Source organism: Pecten maximus, chromosome 19 (genome assembly GCF_902652985.1).
Source record: "Pecten maximus chromosome 19, xPecMax1.1, whole genome shotgun sequence".
Taxonomy (NCBI): domain Eukaryota; kingdom Metazoa; phylum Mollusca; class Bivalvia; order Pectinida; family Pectinidae; genus Pecten; species Pecten maximus.
Genome location: NC_047033.1, coordinates 25,691,491 through 25,706,096, shown reverse-complemented (window position 1 = coordinate 25,706,096; position 14,606 = coordinate 25,691,491). Strand labels below are relative to the sequence as shown.

The 14,606-nt window shown below is 31.4% G+C and overlaps 1 protein-coding gene across 1 annotated transcript; it reads left to right on the top strand.

Moving 5' to 3' along the window:
- Positions 1-83: 83 nt before the first annotated feature.
- LOC117317315 (peroxisome proliferator-activated receptor alpha-like) lies at positions 84-14,162 on the top strand. Its single transcript, XM_033872108.1, has 7 exons — positions 84-257; positions 7,110-7,218; positions 7,567-7,664; positions 8,103-8,247; positions 8,526-8,722; positions 9,897-10,275; positions 11,301-14,162. The coding sequence occupies exons 2-7, from the start codon at positions 7,134-7,136 to the stop codon at positions 11,504-11,506; spliced, it is 1,110 nt and encodes a 369-aa protein (XP_033727999.1). The 5' UTR covers positions 84-257; positions 7,110-7,133; the 3' UTR covers positions 11,507-14,162.
- Positions 14,163-14,606: the final 444 nt, after the last annotated feature.

Below are 14,606 nucleotides of genomic sequence, written 5' to 3'. Positions count from 1 at the left end.
GAACAATAAAACTGCCCAATATACATCTGACCAGGTCACAATAGGTTTGACATTATATCTTACCCTTTATGCACTGTGGCTAGGCTAGTTGGCGTTGAGCCAGCGATTGCCTCACGGGTCGGTTAGAACTAGGTTACGGCGCCGGGATAGACTTCAGTACTATATACATAGTTGAGAGTGAATGGTCGTATCACTGAAGGACTCCTCGCAGTGTAACATCGCCACGGATTAATTAATTAATTAGCAACATCTACATTGTAAGTACTATACATCTAATCATTGGATTGGCTTCTCTTATATTTTCTGAATTGTTGCATTTTTAGTGTGTTGAAATTAAGAAAAATATTCCCGTGTGAAGTGGTATTATGTTATAACATAATACGGATATTTTATAAATCGTCCCAATAGTTTCCAGTGTAAAGGTTGAATACACTTTATAATTGTTGGTGTCAGACACCAGAGTTGTTTTAAATCTTTTTATTTTTTTTTTATTAGACTGTAAATATTGAATAAAAGCTATGGAAATGTTTTGGTTATTTTTCTTTTCCTTGATTAATTTTGGACATATTTATCAAAATGACATTGTGAGAAAATTGTTGACCAAGTTTTGATTGCGATGTACGTGATAACTAACATCTAATTGTAAATATTGTGCATATTTCATTGTATTTGACCATTCACGAATAATCAACGAGTTCTAGGTTTATATTTTCTGGCCATTTTATATCCTTTCATGTATTGATATGCTTTGGAAATTCTGCAATGAATGTTGAACAGTCAGTGACTATAACATATAATATATTATATAAATATGTGTCTTTGTATAAATAAAATTCTACCTAAGAGGAAAATATATACAAACCGAAACTAAACCCTATTTAGTGTCTGTTTTCTCGATCTGGTACAGCCCAGGGTACAATGGAATGACAGTAAGAATATGTCAGGGTGTTGTGATGTCACAATTTACAATATCAGTTGTTTGTTATTTTGTCCCACTACAATCTATTTCATAACTGTTATGATTAGTTCACCAAACGTGTAAGTATATCTATCACCTCACATATTATACAGTTTATTAAAGCAAAAGTATTATTTTTTCCTGTGTCAACTCATAATTTTACTCCTAAACTTTTTAACAGCTTAGTATGACAAAATCGTGATGTCTTATAGAAGAATATTTGCACAGTAGAATTACAGTCGAATAAGTATAATCTCCTTATTTCTACTGAACAATTTATTATAACAAGGTATTATTCATTATGAAGAATAAGTACTTCTGCTAATATAGTATAACAAAAGTATTATTCTTTATGGAGAATAAGTATTTCTACTGTTCAATTAAGTATAAAAGTATTATTCTTTATGGAGAATAAGTATTTCTACTGTACAATTTAGTATAAAAGTAGTATTTGTTATGGAAAATAAGTATTTCTACTGTACAATTTAGTATAAATCATTATTCGTTTTGGAGAATAAGTATTTCTACTGTACAATTTAATATAAAATTATTATTCGTTATGGAGAATAAGTATTTCTTCTGTACAATTTAGTATTACAAAAGTATTATTCGTTATGGAGAATAAGTAATTCTACTCTAAGAATGAGTATAATCTCATTATTTCTGCCGTGAATCTTTTCTCTACTAAAATGTACCTAACTAGACCTTTCTTTTTATGAACTATAGAAAATAAATATATTTTCAGTAGGTGGTTGAGCATGTTCTATTTTCATCTCGCCCAATAGTGCTGTAGTCCCTAATGTAAAATGTTATGTTGACATTTTACCTCCTTGCTGTGTACTGACGGCTATAACGCTCTAATACACACCAGACAGCATAATCGTGTATAAGGTTGCACCCGTAAGATATTACAGAACTTAAAGAGAGATAATACCTGTTGATTTGTTTACATACTAAAACCTATATAAACATATTTCTATGTTTTGGTATCTGTAACTTATAGATTAAACCTCTCACCGTTGATAATATATTTCACAACCTTTTAACAATGTATTGCGTTTACCTAGTAAAATATAGATAAATATAGCGTTTCTGTAGTAACAAGTTGTACAGATCATTATTGTAAAATATTTTTCGGGCAAATCTGGTTTTTTCAGGCATTTGTCTTTAATTGAAATATAACAAAGAAAATTGTGTTTTCATAGTGGCTTCTTGTGACAAATACGTTTGTTTTTGTTTCAAGGTATATTAGGCATATATTACTTTATACGATGAAGATAAAATTATGTCAGATATCGATTTTGAACAAAAAGTTCCAAAATATTTTAATGTGTCATTTAATCAAGTGACATTTTGTAAAAATATATTAAAAATGGGACAATAATACCATTTCTAAAATTAATTTGTTAAATTATACTTTATAATTAATTATATATTTATCAATTCAAATGACATTTTATATAGAACGTGATATATTCCTCATTTTATAGCTTAAAATAACCGATACTTGATTTTACACGCACCTGTTATTCTGTTATTACCTTTTATTCTTAATTAATTACATTAATTGAATTAGAAGCTTATCTATTTCCATGTTGTATCTCTACGGCTCATACACACAAATTCAATTATTTTGAAAGTTTCGTCCCATTTTTTTCCAAGGTTATGTCAAAGTAAGTACATGTTTTATCACCACGCAATATAAAAATGTCCCGTTTAGACCTTCAATGAGAAATTCAAAGTTTGCGATACTGTTTAATAATGTAGAATATGTTTTGTGGAGTTCTACATTGTGTTTTATGATATGAGAAAATAAGTTTAGTCGGTATAATAATATATAACATGTGAATGTATATAATATATTATTCATAAGTTATTTATTTTTAAGTTTTAGAGGATATATTTTATATTTAATGGCATGATTTAATCGGTATGCATTGTATATTATATGTTTTAAGCATATATTTTGTAACCTGAAACTGTTCGATGTTTGTACATATTTTATATTATATAACATATTTGAGAATGTGTATATTTGATATTATTTATCATATTTTAGACAGTATATATTTGATATTATTTAATATTATTTGAGACGGTATATAATTCATATTATATACCGGGTTTAGTTTGGTATATATTTTAAATCATATGACGGTTTAGTTCAGTATGTACTATATATTATATAACAGGTTTGAGACGGTTTATATTCTATATAATATAGCAGGTTTAGTTCGATATATACATAGTACTTTATTGTACATATATGATATTGTATTGTAAAAAGTATATAAAATATTGTAAATTATGTCAATTCAAGTAACAAACATTTTCTCATTTTTTATATATACAATAATGTTGCCATATGTTTAGATAGAAAGTCTCTAGCCTGAATGATGCCCTCCCCTGCAGAAATAACACTGTGTCTAATAAAGTTACCTATTCAAATTAAATTATAACATACATGTATTTCGCAGTTTGTTTTAAAAGCATATCCATCAAATGGTCAAGATATACTACATCATGAATCATGTCATTTATGGTATTTGATATAAAAATTTGTTACAAGAGGTCAAAAAATGTGTGTTATTGTGTCGCCTGTAGCGACGGCGAGACGACTAGGCGCTAACCGCCATTACTCAAAAGGGATACGCTGATTTCAACTGTATATTTATATTACAAAGAAATCGCCTATTTCAAGGTTCAGTGTTGCTGAAATTAGAAAATCTTGGAATTTTTGCATTGAGTCCAGCTGCATAGAAAGTAGTGTTATTTATAATGTTAGATCGCTATATTTTTTTTTTATTTTTAAATTTTACTATTTTTTATCTCAGGATATGGAAACTGCTATGCAATTCTCAAGGCTTGTCAATTTCTCATTTTTTTATGCTTTATTAAAATGGTATTTCTATTTTTTTAAATGGTATCTTATGATAAATTTCTGTTTCCTCGACACCATACTCAGCAAATGGTGATTTGATAATATTCGTTTTTGAATGTAACGACACTACTGATTTGTATTTTATTTTATGATTATGTTTTCTGCAATCCTTAAACATATTTACCTGCCTTTCTTCTAAAATGGTATAAGGCGATAACTCTAAGCAAACGTAGGATAGTTTTGTGAACTTACTGTAACATATATATTGAATCTTCTTTCCGCTTTAAATGTGTTAATGGGTATTTCGAAATTTTAAAATTATCCAAAGTTAAAAAGAATGACGAAGAACACAAGAAACCAAAACCACACACCTCTGTATGTATTCACAAACTGTCAACAACCAAACATGTTATTTTCCTGTCATTCAGACTTGATGGAATGTGGTTTCTAGTTTTTAACTAAATTTTGCAAAATAAAAAAAAAATCTTTTTGTTTTTTGAAATTTTAACTTGTTTTTAAATGGCACACCAAGTCGGTTGGAATAAATATACATATTAATTCATTACACAAACTAATGGAGTAGACATATAAACTATGATGTAATCCATCTGTCACATATCCGTCATGATGGTATATTCTTTTGGTGTTATTGGTGGTTGACATATGCTTACTTTATCATTTTATTCACACATCTATTAGCATACTAACGTAGCCATTGTGTGTAGTCCTCGTTCAGGATATTTTCCATGAAGAAGTATCTTTGTACAGTCTTGAACGGCCTGGTGCAAATTAGGTTTTTGTGATGTGACCTGTTCAGCCGAGCCCATATTCATGAAATATTAATTCCTGAATATAATTTGAATTAATCTGCCGTCATTAAAAGTAAAACATTATTTTATAATTAGAAAAAAAAACAATTTCTCACTATCACGTTTGCACTAAGTCCATCAACGGCCTGGAAATACCTGACTGTAATGGGGACGTCATATGAACAAGAAAATGCATAATTATCCATTTTGAACACGTCTCCACTATATATCTGGAAATTTCAGGGTGGTGCAGTCTTAATTGTCTTTGTTATAGTGTGATGGGGACATAATTATAAAACTATTGTTGTCGCATAAAATCAGATTTCATAGACGCTTGAGTGAAGAGCTAAATAAAATAGATATTCAACCTTTCTGAAATTCTTTGTCTTAATTTTGTTTACCTTTAAGGGTCGATATGAAATTAATTTGTTGTTCTTTAGGTAAGCTTTGTAAAACTAAGGTATTATACTAGATAACCATGCTTGATATTATTGCTGTTTTCTATAACTCAAAATACTTACAGCTGTTAACAAGTTATTCTTTATTCAAACCAAAATTTGGCCTCAGAATGTAAGGGGAGGGCACTCCACCTATGTTTTGCTTTCCTTGGTAGCAGTAATTAAAGTTATGACAAATCTGCCTGTATTGATGTGGATTTGCAGAGCATTATGACCTATGTACATGTCTTTGGAGCGACATGAGAGCCGCCTATATCAATGTGAAATATAATAACAGAAGGAATGTTTCTTAATGGTCATCAACACTAAAATAATCTCAGAGAAAAAAGAAAAACAATTTATATTTTGTCTCACAATGTATACATAAACATCAACAAAACTCAGCTGTAGACTGACACACGAAGGATATTTAAAAACGTTCCTTAAAATTCACAAACTTATTCTCTTTAAAACAGTAGGGAATTATAGAAGGCATTGAATACAGTTTCTTTCTTTCTATCGTCTGTCTCTGTGTTGTAATTCAAGGTTGCCATATTAAGTCACAATGGCGCATTGCATTTTAACAGTACATATGCACTAAGATTATATCAACTAGATTTTGGTAACTGACATTACGCCACAACAACTGATACACGTGTCTGTAGTTAAAAGTTCAAAGGTCATTGCCAAGTATACCCGTACATGTTAATTGGTAGATTTTTAGGTGGTACTGTTCATTGATCCTGGATCAAGTGTCATATAATTGGCACACTGATATGCTGAAAACATAATGTTGTCCGACAAATCAAAACAAAAAACAAAAAACAACAACAACAACATTTTGATTGTATACATGTTAACGCAACAGTCTTGCAAACTATTATCATCTACCTTATAATGAAGAGCTTTTCAATTTTGAACTGGCTGCTCATTTGACAGGTTTTTAATTTATCCAATGAAACACTAATACTTTTGATACAGTGGTCAGTTTAATAGCAACTCGCCAATTATAAGGAGTTGTTTACAATATAATAAATGCCACAAGTTAACAATGGAATGATAAATCGGTAAGCTAATGTGATATTTAGATAAAATAAACATTTTCCGTTGTGTTTACATATTGCAAGCAAGATTACATTGGATATTAACCTATAACTATTTTCTTCTCACCATATTTTTGTTAAAACAATTGAAAAATATTCTGTATTTCAGACTTTGGAACAGCAATCATAGCAAAGATGTCAAAGTTCAAATTATCTTTCATTACAATGCTTAAATTCTTTCCTCATTGGCCTTCTAGGTATGACCAGTATTGACCCTTATTTTCACTGACAAGTCCTAGAAGGACAAGCCAGTTGCATGATGCAGATGCAGTTAATTCCTTTTTGCCCGATTGCATCTCACACTAAATTTGAAGGGGTCTAATTTCTTGTCTGCAATAATATTTAAGAATAATTAACAAACGAAGTGTTTAATTTTGTTCTCTATTTTGTTTGGTTGCTTTAACTTTCGCGTAAAAGGCTTGGCTAAAAACTCTACTGCCTCCTTATCAGGACGAAAAATGCTGATTGATGAAACTCACAGAATAATTTCATTATAAATATTCCAAGTATGTTTTACAAATATATCTCTATATTTCACTATATGTACTTCTTGTATTGATGTTATTTCAAGAACAGTAATACAGACATTAATTATCATTAATTAACATTAATTGAGACATTTATTTGAAAGGATGAGTTTCCCTATATGCTTCCACATAGGCCACTTCATGTAATATACCAACAGATGGTCAAAATGCGTAGTGGCAACACACCAAAGTGACCGAAGTTCGAATCCCCGAACCTGTAAAGATATGGTATCCCATATAAGGTTGACCTTTCCCGAGTACTCTTGGCTCCTCCCACAGTAAGACCTCATTTGCGCTACCATCCAGGTCAACTAATGTATGACAGATATGTTAATTATAAATGTTGAAATATATTACTTACCTTTAGATAATCAAATAAATTATTCATTTTCAGAACAATCATGAACGCGTGAAGACAATGGCCCACGGATTGGAGCAACTGAACGGTGACTGCACAGTTGTGGCAGTTACTAGACCGAATCATCGACAACAAGCAAACTCGCGTAAATATATTATATATCTTCCTTGTCTCTGTAAATTTTCTTAGTAATATTGTTTTTGTTATATATGAACTATATGATATGTAGCCTAATTGATTATCTATATTTATATGTGTAATACCTTCTCATTTATAAAGGTCATTGATATTCACTGTGTTAATTACTTTTTACTCTTACACAGATAATATGCAAAGTCACCTGGTAAAAGTATGAAAAGTCACGTGATGAATTTATTACATCATTTTGATCAACTTATTGTGAAACATTTATGTAATATATCAACAAAGATTACATCGCTCTGACAAATCCTTTGACATTAATTAATTCATTGTTCATATTTCATTTTCACAGAAAAAATCAAGAACCCAGATGGACATATTCTCTGCAAGATTTGCGGTGACAAAGCTTCTGGTTACCATTACGGGGTCTTCTCGTGTGAGGGATGTAAGGTATGCTTAACCCGTCAGGCACAGTTACCCTTATTTCCCTTGTTTTAAAAGCCTCCAATCAAATCCACTTTTTTTTTTTTTAGAAAACAGTTAAGATTTTATTCACGTGACGAATAACTTACATGATTTTGAGACCATTATTTTAAAAAGATGTGACAATCACATTGCGAAGAATAAATCTATGAGCTCCTTATCTGGATTTAAAAATTTGACATATTTTGACTGAATTTTATGTGTAATGTGTTTGTCGAAACTCTTCAATGCTGTACATCAGAACACTTTTCCATTGTTTATTCGGAGATTCTTATGTTTTGTTATTGTTGTTGTTGTTGACGACGACGACGACGATGATGATGATGATGATGATGATGATGATGATGATGATGATGATGATGATGATGATGATGATGATGATTGTTCATATATGTATGTATTCAGGGTTTCTTCCGAAGAACGGTACGACAAAACATGGTATACAAACCGTGTGAGAATCCGAACGGATGTCTGATAATGCGCATCAGCAGAAATCGATGTCAGTACTGCCGAATGAAGAAATGCATTTCTGCAGGCATGTCGCATGAAGGTAAAACCATGTTTGGTATTCTTTCTCCTATATTTCATTCGTTCTTTCTTTACTTCTTTCCATAGGATATTGTCCCTTGGACACCCTTAGGCTGTCCGTCATCAGACTCAATTAGATGTCTTGTTATTTTGCCCAAATTGTGACACTAAATGTTATTATGCTATTTTAAGATGATTTACAGTGGATTAGTGATAGGTGAGGTGTGTAATATGTATTATGCTAATTTCTGTTTCATTAAATATGTGCAATTATCCTAATAAATCCGTTTATGTTTGTAGGAGTGCGGTTAGGCCGATGTCCCAAAAAAGACAAACCATCTAAAACAAAGTTTTTCAAGCTGCCCCAAACATCACATGGTTCTGTGGATGTTGACAAGCAGATCAAATCCGAACAGATGGTTTTAACCATCCACGACGCCTTCAAGTCGGCTTTCAGGTCGTTTGAAATATATTGCACACGATTCAACTCGTGTCAGGTGAGATGTGCATAGTTTAACATATTATTCATTACGAGAAAGAACTAGTTGCTTAGGCTTGATAAATGTGATATACTTTACCAAAATATCACCAGGTTTTAAGTTGGTATACGGCGTACTTTATATTTATGTATATTCCGTCTTGTACAGTAAACATCCAAAATATTGTATGAATGAATATGGTGACCGAACAGGAATATTGATATATCATACAATCACCATGATACAGAATGATTGTATCATTATCAAAAACAAAATAATCATGTAATTGCCTTCAAGATGTTTAAAGGACAAATACTTGTACTGCTGAACAGCAACTCTTGGCTATAGTGGCGGTTTAATTATTTACCTGATGAATTATCAAGATAAATATCTTAATGATAAAACTTTCTGATGACATAAAAAAAGAACCCATCCTTCTTTGATTTCCAAATATCGAGTATCTCTATTCATTTATATCGCAAGCTATAACGCAGGGAAGATAACTCTTCCTTGAAAAATGATATTACAGTAGTTATATTCTTATAAAGAATGTATATGAGTTATGGTCGTCGTAGGGCGACTTTTGATATGTTGTAAAAAAAAATTGATAGGACAAATATGGCAAAGCATTGTTGATATCAATAGTAAAAACTATTTATTATGTGATGTAAAGAGAAAGACTATTTATAATGTCACACTATTTACAGAGAAACACTATTTATAATTTGTTATCGGAAAAAACACTATTTATTATTTGATATACAGATAAATACTATTTATAATTTGAATATACAGATAAATACTATTTATAATTTGATATACAGAGAAACACTATTTATAATGAATAAACAGATAAATACTATTTATAATGAGTTATACAGATAAATACTATTTATAATTTGATATACAGAGAAACACTATTTATAATGAGTTATACAGAAAAATACTATTTATAATTTGATATACAGAGAAACACTATTTATAATGAGTTATACAGATAAATACTATTTATAATTTGATATACAGAGAAACACTATTTATAATTTGATATACAGAGAAACACTATTTATAATTTGATATACAGAAAAATACTATTTGTAATGTGATTTATAATTAATATTGCTTTATAAGGTTGTGCATTTTATGCGTACCCTATATAAGATATTGACGTATCTTTTTATTTCGTTTGTAGAATATCACAAAAGTAACAACAGAATCCGCGGCTAAGGCTGTATATTCACGCTACCTGCCCGGAATAGTGTTATTCCAGACTGCATTCGCGAAAGAGATTCCCCACTTCACACAAATGACTTTAGCTAGTCAGAGACATCTTATCAAGGCTAGCATTCTTGAAACAGCTGTCATTCATAGTAGTTTAAACGCCGATGTGTCTAATGGCGAGTGGATTGACAATAAACTTCAATTTGTGGTCCCTCAACACTATGACCTAGAAATTGGAACATTAGGCGAGTTATTCCAGGATATGTATAAAGCCGCCAAGAAGCTTCAAAAGCTTGAGCTCAATGACGTTGAACATTCCCTTCTTGCTGCCATGTTATTATTTTGTTCAGGTAATGATTAACCAAAGCGGTTAGTTTTATTTATCTTATTAGTTCATTTATTATATATATATATATATATATTTGTTGATTAATATTTTGTTTAAAACTGATGCCATCTATGTTAAAGTGACAAATCTGCTGCCTATAATATATAAAATGTTCTTAGGACACTTTAAGAATTCCAATTTCTTCCCAATCCTTAAAAAAATTTCCCTTGTAAATTGGTTGTCTAGTTATGCGTCCGAACAACAAGCATGTATGGCCTTTACCTATGTAGTATACCTATGGTGTGACGGCAGCTCTAAAATCACTATATAACTTAAGATAAATCCTACAATTATACATATCATTTCAAAAGCTCTATCCAATCTCGTTCACACATTGTGAGTGATTAGGCATGGCAAGAGGATGGACACTTTCATTATATGATCCAATATCAACGCTAATGGTGAAATTTTTAAATCATTGTTCTGAACCTGTCATAATTTACGTAAGCGACTTTTAGTTTTAAATCAGTTGTCAGGTGTTCTTCGCGGGTACAAAGGTCAAGGTCACTGTTACTATTTGTAGAAAATAGTCATGACTTTCTGAATGAGTATTACAGGTCTAGCGAATATCGTGTATCCGCGTGCATTATCATTGTTATTGGTAGCTTCTCTTACCATTTTATTTCTGAACAGCACTTTTATCAAACTTCACAAAATAACCAAGTTCGAAAAATTTGAACAAGTCTGTTATCGGTTCAGGATCAAGGCCAAAGTCCATCACACTCAAATCTGCGAGAAAATTAAATTGTTTTCAATATAGCAGCACAGGTACAATTGTATATTGGGTGTGTTGACAGATGGGGTGAGAATTGTATAATAGGTGTATTGACAGAAGAGGGAAGTACCAGCGATAGTAATATGGTGTTGTCAGGATAAATGCTAATTTCATTTTTTCCTTTTAAACTTTTTAACTTTTATGCATTATGGAGTATTTGCATCTGTGGAACTGTTGTATATATATCACATGAAATATATTTGGTTTTGCAGATCGACCTGGTGTTGAGAATAAGTATACTCTGGAGAGGATGGAACATGAGTTGTGTCTATCGATGAAGTGTCAGATGCTGTTAAGTCATGCAGACGATTCCCTTGTGTTCCCAAAGACAATTGAGGTGATGACAGACCTCAGGTCTATCACAACAAAATTTTTAGATGAAATGTTGAACGCACAAGTCGAAGTCGAAGACTCATGATAACACATTGTACATATACTCTTGTTGGCTTGTTATCTATGTGTTTGTTACCATGATTTGTATATTTATTCTAAGGCATATTACTGTAATATTTTACAATAAAATATACTTGTTTTCGATTCTTCAAAATATTTGCTTGGTGATATATTTGTCGGCAATAGAAAGAATAATTCTTAACAAGCAGAACCATATTAGAAGTCATGAATATTAAATGTTTATTGAACACGACATGTTTATACCTTCGGAACACCAAAAAGGATTTACGATAAATGTTTTGTCAAATGGAAATTGGTATCTTTCATTGCATTTATGTTGCCTGATGTTTATTTTTTTCTTTGATAATTTAATTTACTTTCCATGGACCTGTGAAGTAGCATTCCAATAAACTTATATTACAATATACGATATTACAATTTAAACACATACATTACCACAAAACGCTTTTCCACTTCCACAATCCTTGCAAGAAAATTTGTCTATGAAGACCATTCGTCCTTTCCTTTAGATGACGGCGTTTACATGTCTTTGTATTAGATCACAATTATACTTTTCTAAACGTTCATCAAACGGTTTAACTGACGTGTAAAGGAATATCATCTGAGTCTATTCGACTGCCGTCGACACACTTTTTCGGTATAAGTTTCATCAGTGGCGTACCATTAAAGCAATTATTCCATGTTGGGATCTTTACTTTGACATGTTGAGGAAATGTTTTTGGTTGCATTTTTATTTCTTCCGCTTTGGGACATGTTTTGGGCTCCTCTTTTTTCTACAAGTCTTAAAGAATCCTGGTTGGGGATGCTGAATTAGACTTCGAATTCTCGTGAACTTAGCTGAATTCTGGTAAAGAAGGACTCGATGACATTATAAGTTATATATTAATCGTAACTAACATGAGTAATTCAAGTAAGGATTCTGAATTTGTCCTATATTTGTAAGATCCATATCAACCACACTGGCTTCATGAATTTCAATGTTAATATATTTATTACTTTGATATTATTTAATTCTTTTCACTACAGATATTACAGTGGCAACTATGTACTTTAAATATGAATATATATATACATATACAACCATTGGATGGCGTCAGGCGCGCATATTATGGACATGTTTGTGGTTGTCAAGATTTTGTTTTTTCATGTTGTGTCAACAAAACATTTATTTATTTTTTTATTTATTTATTCCCCCAAACGGGAGGGGGGGTTGATGGTTACTATATTCTTCTTTATCTAGTTAATATGGTTGTTAAATCTTATTGGTCAAAACGAAGATATCTTCATTATACTATGTTCTGTGAAATGAAATATTTTAGTTTTCTTATCGCGGAAATTTCCACTTTTTCTTGACTTCTAATAAGTTCATGTTTAGATATTCCTCAACTTCTATCCGGCCTTTGAACTTCACTGTGGTATTCTTCCCATTGAAGAAGGTGGCAGCATATTCTTCGAATAAGTTAGGTATTCCGAGTAATTATCATCCTGGAAACTCATCTACAACATTTATCAACAAGATTATTAAGTTGGTCAACGTAGATTGGATTATTGCTGGTTGACATCAAGATATTCCCTGATGTCAATGTCCAACAAATAGCGAAATTTTGAATACGATCCTAATTATCTCAATAAATCGTGTAAGGAACTTCATATCAAAATACATCGTGTTCAGCTGAATCTAGATCGCCAGATTTAGATAAGAATACTGATCTGTTTTATTGCATATTGAACCAGAATTGTGTGTCCTTGTCAAATATTACTGACCCAACTTCAAAGATTTTGGAGGTCAATGATTCTTTGAATTGAGGAAGGCATATTCACATTGCTTAGAATTAATTTGGTTTGCGGGAAAATTCAAATTGTTTACGGGAAATGCCCTTTTGAGCAGGATTGCAATGCATTTACTATTTGGAAAAAACGTCCCATACGTATAGACGTCTGGTCGCTTGTAATGGAGACATTCCAAAATTCAGTCAAATTTGTCATAGTGTTTTACCTCATTGAGAAATCTCTGGGTTGGACCGTGCAGGTAGCTTTGGTCACCACAAGATTTAAAACTAAACTTGTGGTGAAGCTTATTTGACCTGTGGATGTAGAATATTTGTTCTTAACATCATGCCTTCGATTCAAATATTGTTTTATTCTTAAACTATGATCTCAACTCTTATTTTTCTAAGATTACGCGTTTACATATTAAAGTCTAGTAATCATTGCGTGCTTTCTAATCAACCACGGGTTAGATGCGGTGTTCACATCTTATCTTTTGATTTTATTTAAGCATTGATGTCAATTTAATTTTTAGATCATTTAAGTATGATGATTTTTTTCAAACTGTATGAATCCACGTAGCTTTGGCCGATGGCCATTTGTGACGTCACATTTTTCATGCCATTTTCGGATATTTTTTCCATTATGTATGAAAAAAATCTCAACCAATCAGAAAGCCGCATTCTGCGTACAAACAAGGAAAAATTAATCATTTACGTATACCAGATACATTTTGTTTTGTGTCATTTGATATCTTATTATTGAGAAAATTTATAAAGATGCTATTTAAGTAAATGACTTATGTCGAATAGACAATACCTCATCAAGACTCGTGAGCTTGTGCTCTCGTGCCCACATTACGTCATTTCATTTCGGGAACTCTGATGTGATTTTAAAAGATCACCGGTAATAAAGAAAATGATATTTAAATCACAAAATTAGAGACCAGATATAGAACAGTACGACTAGTATCGGGCTGTATATCGAGAACTAGAACTGTATCAGGCGATTGTGGTGGACAGGTGTGTTTTATTGTTAAAAATTGTATGCCTGATGTTTGTGATATTGTATCGTTTGTTTTACTGTTCGTTAAACGTTTTCTTTATTAAGTGTATGGTTATAAGAGGTTGCACGGTTACGGTTATCGAGTTATCGATAAAAGAAAATAAAAGAGAGAGAGAAGAAAATGTGTTCTCTTTTTTGTTGTTGTTGACTTCAATGACGTCATTGTCTGTGTTTATTTTAAGTGATGTTTAGAAGGGTGAAACGCAGGAACATGAAAACTACTAGAAACGTGTTATGATTACTTTTACAGCTGATTAAATGGTCAGATATAA